Source organism: Lactuca virosa, chromosome 5 (assembly GCF_052849685.1).
Source record: "Lactuca virosa cultivar CGN04683 chromosome 5, Lactuca_virosa_CGN04683_v6, whole genome shotgun sequence".
NCBI classification, from domain to species: domain Eukaryota; kingdom Viridiplantae; phylum Streptophyta; class Magnoliopsida; order Asterales; family Asteraceae; genus Lactuca; species Lactuca virosa.
In genome coordinates, this window is record NC_136430.1 from 71,780,318 (window position 1) to 71,792,897 (window position 12,580).

Consider the following 12,580-nt stretch of genomic DNA (forward strand, 5'->3'; position numbering starts at 1 on the left):
AAAAACACCCTTCTTTGCTTCCATATCGTAAGTATTACTTCCCTATACTTGTTATCTAGTGAAACTCTTGATTTAGGGCCTCAAAATCATCATTTATCCAAGAAAAAAAGGTGTTTTCGGTCTAGTGCATCTCCTTAGACCGAAAACCCTTATGAAGGGTGCAAAATGACTTTAAGCCTTTCCTAATACTTAGTATTGAGTCTAGAACACTTCATTGATTGTGGAAAGCCCTTAAAAATCACCAAACATCATGAGTTTTTGGCCAACCATTTGGACCGAAAACCCTTTTCGGTCGAAAACCTCTTTGGACCGAAAACCCTTTGGGCCGAAAACCTCAAGAAACATACTACTTGGACCGAAAACTCCTTTAAATGGCTATACACCCCTTTTATGCTATCCTAAGTGATTGTAACACTTACATTTAAGGATTTCTTAGTCCTTAAAGTGTTATTCTTTCCCAGATTAGTTGAGTAAGCACTAATTGCATGCATATATGTGTCTTTATATGCTAAATAGGATCCGTGTGTGCTCAAGTCTTCACTTGACACTTAGCCTCCTTTTTCCGATCTTACATTCGCATCACTCATTTCAGGTGAGTTCATACCCCTTAATCAACCTTTTAAATGATTTTAAATGCTTTTAGGGGGGAATACAAGTTGAAACGTTCTAGCCATTGTTTTAATCACATATGATTAATGACTAGAACAAACAGAAAGATTTACTATTACTTTCAAGTTGTTATCAAACTTATGGATTTCAAGCATTTCAAAACCTTTTATTAAACTCTTTTAAATGTGAAAAATGTTTTCAAATTCTTTTAGACTTACATTCTTGTCAAACTCATATATATACAGTTATATTTATATAAGTAAGGTTTGAAGGACTTAGGACTGATAGCTCACCTTATTTCCTGTTCCTTGTTTGGTTGTGGACTTAGGGTATCCTGTTATTTGTCCGAATTTCGTTGAAATCTTAGTTATATATCGTATATACATGTGTGGATATAAAATCTTTTACTACAGTTTAGTACCTTTGTGTAACAAAGACATACAAACAACATTTCTATTTAACTATAATAGGTATAGTTAAGGGACTACTACTTACTACTACTATTACAATGACACTTACAAGAGTTAGTACAGCTATGAGTCAATACACACTATACACGATACAAGGGAACATACTATACACTATACAAGGGAACATACTATACACTATACAAGGGAACATACTATACACTATACAAGAGAACATACTATACACTATACAAGAGAACATACTATACACTATACAAGGGAATATACTATATACTAGTGTAGAGAAAGCATCACTGCACTATGGTTTACTACACAAACATTTGAACACGATAAATAGAATGTGACATACTACTTCTCGATACGACACTTCATTGTGGTATCACTTTGTAACCAGAGTCTCCTGGAGGGAGAGCGGGCATTGTGTGTATAGATCTATACGGGACAGACACTCTCACACCCTGACTGCTAGCTACTGTCCCAGCCGACAAGGCCAAGGGGTGACAGAATGTTACCTCACTACATATGACACCGGAGGGTCATCAGTTATTCAGCCGTTGATCAGCATGGTTACATACGAGTTCACATTCAAACCTTTAATTAACCAATTAAGAATTAAAGGCAAAACAGACTTTTCGAGGCGTATTGTTCATTTAATACAACCTGGAGTCTGCATTTTCATTTTCTTTAGACTCCCCGAGGTGTATTGTACATTTAGTACTACCTGGAGTCTATATTTCATCACTTTATGACCAGTAGTGTCACTGCTGAGGTAAAACATTATTTTCCTATGACATTTACCTTGTGATCTTGTCACATACACATTTAAGTAAACTATATTTTCATAATGATAGTTTCATTGGGGGAAACTCTTACTTTACAAAAGAACAAACATACAAACAGTCGGGTCTTGGTAGAAGGCTACATTTTAGTAGAAAATATAGGATTTTCTAGAGAGTTCAACTATTTACAAACATTCACAAACAACTACGAACATATATATACTACGTTGTTACAAACATTTTCATACAAGTAATGACACTAAATACTTATGAACTCACTAGCGTTATGCTGATAAACTCTTTCAAAATAACTTGTATTCTCAGGTCATCAGTAGACAGGCACCGATGAAGCTTTTGAGAAGATGGAGCACATACAAGACTCATCCTTTATTTTGATTATTCATTTTGGTGTCTTACATACTATACAGAACACGCTTGTATTAAAATTATTCTATTAATGCAATGGAGGTTGTTGCTTGTTTACTATTATGCTTTGTTGTGATACTGTACATGATGTCCTCCACCCCAGAACGTTTCCGCCGTTCCGGTTTTGGGGTGTGACACATTATTACCTGAGTAAAGATATCAGTTAGATTGTTGGATTGCTATACTTGTTGTATGTGTGATACATGTATGTGTTGTTAGGAATGTGAGTGTGGGTGAGGCCCATATATCATCATTAGCTGAGAGTGGGCTGGGCCCGTATCTCATTGAGTGTGGGTTAGGCCCGTATCTCATAGAGTGTGGGCGAGGCCCGTATCTCATAGAGTGTGGGCGAGGCCCGTATCTCATCAGTACTTGAGTATGGTTAGTAGTATGTTTGGTAGGTTGTAATACCTGTTGTCTGTGTGATACTTGTATGTGTTTGGTTACATATGTGAGTGTGGGCGGGGCCCGTATCTCATTGTTATGTGACTGTGGGTGGGGCCCGTATCTCATTGATATGCGAGTGTGGGCGGGGCCCGTATCTCGTTTGGGCGGGGCCCGTATCTCACGGATATGCGAGTGTGGGCGGGGACCGTATCTCATTATTTTATGATGTGAATGGTATGTGGTATCTTGGGGAACTCACTAAGCTTCGTGCTTACGGTTTACAGTTTTGGTTTCAGGTACTTTGGTTTTCAAAAGAAGAGCTCGGGATGATTGCAAGGCGCACACCACGATGTTTAGCCTGGGATGTTCACTCTGATGTTTTGATATGATACTCTGATTTGATACTATAACTTATGTTTTTGGTTGGAATGATTTCGATAACTATGGTTTATTTAAAAATTAAAAATAAATTTTTTGGTCATGATTTTTGGGATGTTACAAGGGAATTATCATATTTTTTCTTACAAATTGAGGAATTCTACTCTTTTAAAAACACTTTACATCCCGGGGTTAGAATCGGGGTTACAATAAAATTCTATCTATTATATAAGCAACAAGGAAAAATACAACTAAAATAACAAGCTAGTCTAAGTCCACGTGCTCCTATTTTCTCACGTACACCAGCTGCTACCTGAACCTACAAAACATAAAACATTTATACAACATCAAACAACAAAAAATGAATTTTTAGAAGATTTCCCTTTTCTTAAAAACAAAATTTATTAAAACCGAGTTATCAAGAAGCTAGGGAAACAAAAACAAAACTTGTATGACTATAAATAGGAAAACAAGTAGCTAATATATTATTTACTACACCACAACCCCCAATATATTTGCTTGAACTAAACTTCCTGGTTTTGTTCTCAATCTAGTTGAAAAAAAAAACCGACTTCATACTCCAAATATGCACTTTTCACTACAAGAAAAAAAAAGATATGGCGACGACAAATGTCGTCGCTACCGGTCCAAACATCATCGCCAAAATCCCTTGTGGTAACATGTCATTGATAGAACTAGTTGTCGTCGCCATAGCCTTGTCGTTATAACTAACTATGGATGTCGTTATCAATTCGTTGCCATAGGTTTATATGTGATATATTTGTTTGTATAGCGTTATGTTTTTCATAATAAAATAAGGGTAAATTATACGGATGGTCCCTATGGTTTAGGGTAATCTGCGTGTTTGGTCCCTAACAACTTTTTTTAACTCGGACCGTCCCTATTTTATATTTTTATTGCACGCCTGGTCCCTATCAGATGTAAAAAGACTACTTTGCCCTCATCTATTTTTTAAATTAATTTATTATTTATTTAAACAGTGAAATATATTAAAATGAAAACTCATCCCCACCCCCTACCCCCCACCCCAGCCCTCCTTATGTCCAGCCATCTGAAAACAACCTCCGGCCACCACTGCCACTAACCTGCGGTCACCTCCACCGTCCACAATAAGAACGAAACCAAAGTTCCAAAAGAAATATGTAACATCGGAGCCCATGTAAGAAAAAGTGATGTTAAAATCTGCACAAAAAAAACCAAAAACTGGAATTAGAACTCTTCATCCCCTTCGATTAAATCCCATCTTCATCATCATCGTCTCTAATAACAATCATGACCATGACTGTCTCCTGTAGCCACCATCGTCTCCGACATCTTCCAACAATGATGCTTGCTTCTACAATTTTTAAACGATGAAGCTAATGAATATCAAACCAAATCAAAACCCAAACCAAAATAAAATTGTTACCTTGTAATCAAAATTGAACAAAATCAACATCAAAATGCTGAAAACCAAAACCTGATGAAAATTCTGAATGTAAAAAACAAGCGAGGGTTCCAGATTCATCATCTTCCTCGCTTGAACCACCATCTGAAATCATCGATGAAACCCAACATGATTAAACCTACAACCTTCATCTCTACTATGCTGGCCCTTTTGAGCCTGCCTGGTCCGACCATCTTCTTCGACCACCCCAATATGAGTCATGTTTTCATAACTACTGTAACTCAGAAATGGAAAAGCGCCAGCACCCTTTCAGAGAAATCAAATTTCTCTTTTGTGGTTCCTGTGAAAAATTAGGTTTCTGAAAATTTCTACTCAGATATGCAGTAAATCGAAACAAAATGAAGCAATCCCATGATTCTGGTTCGACGTTTTTTCGATGAATTTCTGCCTCTTGTTTTTCTGGTGAGTAAAGGATGGAGAGCTCTAATCGGCGAGGGGAAGAGGCAAAGATGATGAAGCTTCGTGGGTCAAGTTTTCTGGTGAGAAAAGGAAGAAGACAGAGAGGGGGCGCCTAAGATGGAGTTTCATTGTTTCTAGCGGTAGCCCTATGGATTCGCTGACAAGATTTGAGGAAGGGACGGGGACGAAGGAAGGAATAAGGGGAAAGCAGCTTTTCTTTTATTAGGGTGTACGATTAGATTAGAGGTTTAGGATTTTTTAATTTTAATTTTAATATTTATTTCATATATAAATAAACCAGACAAAAAAAGAAAATAAAAAAATACGGGTAGTATAGTCATTTTAGGTCTATCAGGGACCCAACGCGCAATAAAAATACATCCTAGGGACCGTCCGAGTTAAAAAAAAATTTAGGGACCAAACGCGCAGATTACCCCAAATCACAGGGACCATTCGTGTAATTTACCCAAAAAATAATAATAATAAATAACAGCTACCTATAGCCACGAAATGCAGTTGGTATATGTTTAATTTTTTTTTTCTATGTAGTATTTAAAAATAAAGATTCAATTATAGCGACCATATGTCACAACCATAGTTGCTATACAAACCTTTTTTCTTTTTGCTTTTTGTTTGTTGTTATAGTTTCTATTTTCAAACACAAAATACAATAAAAAACATTCAAAGTTCGTACCAACTCAGTTCAGTTGTAATACAAATTATGATAGAATGGTAAAATATCAAAATATTTAACATGTCTTGTAAATTGTTTGACGTTTCATACAAACCAAACTACCTGATAAGTGTCTTCATTGGAACGTTGTTCAACATCATAATAGCTAGATATATTTTCCCCCCGACAGCACGTATGATGCATTCAACCTCATTGATTGGCGAATCACGGCCTCCATTGTCCTTGACTCTTCTCCTTCATAAGACAATACAATAAACGAACATCAATTTTTTTTACTGAAATTCGACAATATGATTGTTGTCACTACAAGAAAAAGACCCTTTTACGACGCGCAAACCACGACACTCATTGATTTATGTTACGCAAAAGAGAGTGACATTAAAAAAATGTCATCTCTTCAAAAAATTTAAGGATTTAGGTCGCGCATTAATGTGTGCCCTTAAATTAGTGTCTTATTTAAAATATTAAAAACACGGAGGGCACTTGTGCGTCCTCTGTGAATGTCGTTTTATATTTTTTTTTAAAAACGCGCGTCTCCAAGGGAAAATGAAATCCCCGAATTTTTTAAACCCCCACATTCTTTTCCCTCGTCTCCACCCCTCACCCACATCCACTGCCTCCAATCCTCATTGCCTCTTCTAGCCTCAAACTGCGGCGATGCACCTTCCTTCTCGAAGAATGCTTCATTTACCACCATCGTCCGATTTTGTGAGCCCAAGGAATTGACGGAGACGAAGAAGATTATGGATCGATCGCTTCACATCATGTTTAAGGTTAAGGGTTTGAGATTTCTTCCAAATCGACCCTCACACTAAATGGTTCGATATCCTCTCTTTTTACCTTGCTCCCTCTACTGATGCCTCCACCTTCTAACATCGATGTTGATATTTGAGCTAGCAACAAGAAGCCCTAGGGCCTCCGCCTTTACCTACCTCCAGCGCCTCCAACATTTCTTCATTTAATCTCCTCGCTCTCTCTCCTCCTCCTCTCTCTCTATCTCCCTCTATCTCTCTCTAACCTAAAAGTTTCAAAATGGGAAAAAGCTCCTTCATCTTATCCTTAAACTCATCTCCCTTAGCCAAGTGGTTCGTATCTAACCACACAATCGCCTCATCAATCGCATCCTCAATCTTCTTATCAACCGGAGTCAACTTCTCACCAAGATTCTCATCTTTCGTTGTGTTCCTTATGTTATACGTATAATTCTCCAAAGCATTCTTCACCTCCAACTTCTTCTTGTGCTCCTCATCTCGAGATTCATACTTCCCAGCTTCCTGAACCATCTTCTCAATCTCATCCTTTGAAGGTCTCCCCTTGTCATTAGTAATTGTAATATTGTTATTTTGCCCTATACCTTGGAATATTATCTTTCAAGAAGACCCTTCACAAGCTTTCCTAAATTGGAACGATACCAGATGTAAGTTTGGACACCAAAAGCCGCCGCCGTCCCCCTTCCATGGTACTACTTCATTTTTTCATCATCCACCATTAATCAAAATCAATTCAAATTGCTCACTGTCCAAAACATTGCAAAATTAATTATAATTTTTTTTACAGAATGAAGTTTTTCAGTTAAAAGACACAAATATATGAAAAGAATCAGAGACAGACGATACATTTGTGTGGTGGCTATAGCAACTTGCATTTCCTTGAAGTAAAGAAGGGTAAGAAATATCTTCAATCTACACCATATGACTTGGTAGTCATGGAATGTCAGGTAAGAATGTTACATATAATATTTTCTTTTCTATTATATCTATCAGTTGCCTTTTTTTCATGAATCAAGTCTTATATTTGACATACCAGATACCAAAGTTGGATGGTTATGAATCAAATTTAAGGCTTAATCTTACATAACAACATGAAGCAAAACATAATTAACAAGTTTTTGACAGCCAACACAGTAAAAAAGAGATCAATTTGCAAGTTTACCATACATAAACTCTTACAATGAAAGGTATAGCTAACATAGATCTTTGTTTCATGTTCAATGTAATTCATATTTCTTTACTTTTTAGCATTAAACATCCGATTGCTTCCTAAAGATGATTTTTGAGTGTTCAAAAACTTTTGGAGAACAACTAGCTTATGAGAGCTGATTAAATTTAGAGCATGAAGGGTACTTGATATCACCAATAAAAATTTTAATTTTTTAGTGGTTTTTATGGTTCTATGATTTCTTGGGATATATGAGTGATTCCTTTGTTTTTTCCTGTTTATGGATGCAGGCTGTCCAGTTTGTTACCTCCCAGTAGAAGAAGCTATTGCTTTAATGCCAAAAGCACATCTTTCTCACATGTAAATAGGAAAAAGAAATGACTGTGAAGATTTCTAGCAGACATGATGTTTTTGGAGCTCCGGTGAAGTCGGGGCCAACAATTTCTAGGGTTCAGACCATGTTCAAGATAACCATCAAGGATCCGAGTCTCTTGGTAGCCACCAATTAATCTGATCCATGTTGATTTTTGTTCATTTATTTTATATATAAGTTTATTGCCACCGATTCATCTGATCCATGTTGATTTTTTTTTCTTAAAAGTAGTTTCTCCTTTTGGGCATGACAGTAGATGAGGACAACTACTGATTATGGGCTTATATGGTAAACATGTAAAGTAATCTATATGATTTCCACTTTACTTGTAGGATGATTATAAGTAGTTCTTCTCAATTGGTGCATGAAACTGAAAATAAAATGTGATGAATCAGTGTTTTTATTTTTATTTTTGTTTTTGTGTATATAAATATCATGATTTTACTTGCAGGATGGTAATGATGAGTCCAAAAATGAAAAAGTCAACCTGTCCACCACACTACTCCATCTCCAACTCCCCCACTCTATCGGACCTCTCTGTATATAAACATAGCCCTCAATACTCATATCTAATTATCAACAACTCCATCCCAAAGAATCTTACATATTGGCTCTCTCAATTCCTTGAACTCGAGAATGAACTTTGTGCACAAACTTTAACAGAACATTGAAGAGTCGAATTAAGGAAACAGGTTGCCTATTTCCCCTAAAACCAACCATTTTTCTGCCAATTTTCCCCAAATTTCTTTTTTTTCTATTAATTTTTGACACAATCAAAGGAATCGAATTATAGATTCCATTATGCAACGTGTTGAAGGTAATGGTTTTCGTGTTCCATGGTTTCTTATCATGATTATTACCAATCTATAGCTTTATAGAGAGAGAGGCATGGTATGATTACACATTGTGGAGGAAATGCGTCACCAGGTTTCATTTCAGATTTTCATGTTTGAAAATATATTTTTGTAAGCAGGATTATCATTTGCATGGGTGTAATAATCACTTACATGGAAAAAAATCAACACACAAGAACATTAAGCAATTTCTTTTTATGGAATAGGTTAATGAGTGTTATAATTAATCCGTTGAGAGAATTTGTTTTATGAATGTTTTGCAGCTGCGTGATTAGTTGGATTTATCTCTTAATCAGTCTGTTCCATCATGAAATAAAGAATATAATTATTGTAGTGGAAGGATGCTTAATAGGGGTATTTGAATGATTTTTTTTGTTTTGTTTTTTTTTTTGTAGATCTTTCACTGTATCTGGAAAGTTAAGGCCTGAGGAAGTTGTCAGGGCTGCATTGTCTTCATTACCAGATGAAGTTGTAATTGCAGGCTTTTTAGTACCTGGAAGCGCATGATTATTCTCAATTTTCTTGTTTCATTATCATTTTTCTTAGCCTAGCATGATTTTCAATGGATTCTTTCCCTGTTACTCCATTTGAGTGTTGTTCTTCATGGTTCTAAGTGAATTATTGGCTCATCTGTTACTTCTTTTGATTGTTATTTTCATAGCATGTTGTCACTTGAATCAAACTTTTCCATTTTCAACTAGGGAAAAAGCTAAAAAAAAAATAACCTACTTTATGAGAATGTAAATATGAAGGACAACATGTAAGTATAAATATATTAAATAATAAATGATAATATATATATATATATATATATATATATATATATATATATATATATATATATATATATATATATATATATATATATATATATATGGTAAATTATCCCGTGAAACCAATTTGTGACCTACCACAGGTGATTCGGGATCTTTTTCAATTTAAAAGTGAGCGACCCCTGATTCCAGTCGGAAAGGTGGAATCCGCTGCTTCAATCATTACGCGTTTCTGTACAGGTGGCATGTCTCTCGGGGCTGTATCCCGTGAAACCCATGAAGCAATTGCGATTGCAATGAACCGAATAGGCGGAAAGTCCAATTCCGTAGAAGGGTAGTGAGGTACATAGTCACATAAATCGCTTGACTAGATACGATCCTTGTTCTAGTTCGTGCGTGCTGGATCGGGGTACGATTTCGTTCCAAACGCACGGGGAACGCGTCTTGGATCGATAGATTGAGCGATTTCAAAATTGAACCCACCTTACCCTAATTCGCGTTTCTTGCATATCGGAACAGCGATGTAGATCGCCGATTGAAGTTGGGGATCGCTGATTGAAGTTGGGGGAACGCCGATTGAAGCGATGGGACGCCGACTGAAATAATCGTTTGTGCTCTGGGAACGATCGACTGAGCATTTGGCAACAAAATCTCCCAATTTCCATCAATTGATTGTGTATATCTTTTTTTATAAGGGATATCGATTCACTTTGAGAAAACCATATACACGAATATACGATTTCAATTCATTAATTTAAGTCATTTATTTGAATTTTGATATTTCAGTCGGCATTATAGAATCAACGACTCCATTATTAGAGTATTAATTGATTACAGTTTACACATTTACACACAATTAATTTTCTCTAGGCTTATATATACATGCATCGATTTTCTTTTTTACCACACATTCTCAATAGAAAAAAAAAAGGAAAAGTAAGTCTTCACAGGAAAAAAATGGTGTTTGGTAAATGTGTGTCTGATCACAGAGAGAACATAGAGCATATTGAAGTAGATGAAGATGAAAATAGCACTGAAGATAAAACATTTATAGATGATACTCAACAAGTTAACACTCGTGAAGTGAAGGATGACAAGCCATTATTGGAGGAAGTAAACATTATTTCTGCTGCAACAAGAAAGAATGCTGGGGGTACAAAGAAGTGGGTTTGTAAACATTGCAAACAACAGTTTACTAGTTCCTATACGAGGATACATGTACACTTTTTTGGTGCTATGCCCGGCAAGACCGCAGAAATTAGAAGGTCTCCGGTTATACTAAATGATCGTGAGAAGCGTGAAAGGTTGTTTAACAAAGTCTGAGATGCTGAAAAGGTTGGTGTGTCTCGTGCTTTAAAGAACTCCATAATCAGTAAAAAACAATCTTCCTCTTCTTCTAAGAAACCTATTGAAGATGCATTTGCTGTAATGGAAAGAAGCGTTGTTGACTTCAAGATCATGAGAGGGCTTTGCGCAAATGGAATTCCGTTTAATGTGCTACGTAATCCCCAATTTTTGGAGATGGTTAGTGCTATCAACAAAGCACCTGCCGGTTATAAGCCTCCCTCTAGCGAGAAAGCAAGGATGGTTCTACTTGATGAATGCCATAGAGATGTAGAAAAGGATTTGAATCCTATAAAAGATACATGGTATACGCAAGGTGTTTCAATTGTTTCTGATGGGTGGACAAACGTAAAGCACAAGCCACTCATTAATGTCATAGCTGTTAACAGTCGTGGGGCGATGTTCATGTATGCAGAAGACTTTTCTGGTGTGGAGAAAACTGGAGTTGCAATAGCAAACTATTTGCATGGAGCCATCGAAACAGTAGGACCAAGCAATGTCCTACAAGTCGTTACAGACAATGCTGCGAATTGCAAGGCTGCCGAGAAGGAAATAGAAAAGGTACACAAACACATTTTCTGGTCTCCTTGTTGTGTGCATACGTTGAATTTGATTTTCAAAGATCTTGCAAATACGTTCTATTGGTTGATGACCACATATAAAAGAGGAAAAGTGGTTGTAAAATATTTTCTTAATCACAATCATGCTTTGACCATGTTTAGAGATAACTCAACACTCGAGTTATTAAAGGTGACAAAGACGAGATTTGCATCTCATTATGTATTATTGAAAAGGTTAATGGATTGTAGAGAAGCTTTGTCTACAACCATCTCCCTTAATTCTTGGAGAGATTGGGTGAAACAGGGAGATGAAAATACTAGGATTACTGGATCAAAGGTTGTTGAAACTATTAGAAGTGAAGAGTTTTGGGAGGATGTGGAGAACATTTTAGCCATCACAAAACCTATTTTTTTGTTGATGAAATTTTGTGATAGCGAGGGAGCAAAAATGGGAGAAATATACGAAAAAATGGACAACATGTTAGGAGAAGTTAAAGATGTGATGTCAAATAACAAATATGCTTCCTACTATCCTGAAGTTGAAAAAATATTGCTTGCTCGGTGGGAGAAGATGACGATTCCATTACATTGTTTGGGATTTGCTTTATGTCCACGATTCTATGATGCAGGTTATCTTTCAATGTTAGCACCTGGTGGAATAGCTAGAAAAGCACCCAACTTAGATAAAGAAGTGGTACTTGGAGTCATGGAAGCGTTTAAAAGAATATCTGAAAGTCAAGAAGAATATCGGATGTTGCGTTTTTCTGAAGATTACAAAGCAGGTGGAAATGGGATATGAATCCAGAAGTGGTACTCTAGTCACGTTTTTCTGAAAATTACAAAGCAGGTCCAACCAAAAATGGGATATGAATCCAGAAAATACAAATTTGGAAGGGCCAAGTACAAGACATGAATACTTGTAGTGGGAGAAATTAGAGGGAGATGATGTTGATGCAGATGGAAATGGAAAAAGGCAAAGGATGGAATAGTTTCAAGGTTTTTAGGTGTTAATGTTCCTGTTTTTTTGTTTTTTTCAAACTGTTACTGTTGCTGTTTTTTAATTCGTGGTATTTACTTTCAATTTCTATGTTTTGAAATTTGAAGTGTTAGTTGCTGGAATATTACATCTTAATTGAAGTGTTTATGTTATAATCTAAGTTAACTGTTCTT

General features: G+C 36.2%; 2 protein-coding genes across 2 annotated transcripts; one reads left to right on the plus strand and one right to left on the minus strand.

Moving 5' to 3' along the window:
• Positions 1-5,440: 5,440 nt before the first annotated feature.
• LOC145111380 (heat shock 70 kDa protein 2-like) lies at positions 5,441-6,851 on the minus strand. Its single transcript, XM_079047663.1, has 3 exons — positions 6,667-6,851; positions 5,671-5,802; positions 5,441-5,522 (listed from the first exon to the last, which is right to left on the minus strand). The coding sequence occupies exons 1-3, from the start codon at positions 6,849-6,851 to the stop codon at positions 5,441-5,443; spliced, it is 399 nt and encodes a 132-aa protein (XP_078903789.1).
• A 3,612-nt stretch (positions 6,852-10,463) lies between these two features.
• On the plus strand, positions 10,464-12,209 carry LOC145111381 (uncharacterized). Its single transcript, XM_079047664.1, has 2 exons — positions 10,464-10,673; positions 10,842-12,209. Exons 1-2 carry the CDS (start codon positions 10,464-10,466, stop codon positions 12,207-12,209), a joined length of 1,578 nt encoding a protein of 525 aa, XP_078903790.1.
• Positions 12,210-12,580: the final 371 nt, after the last annotated feature.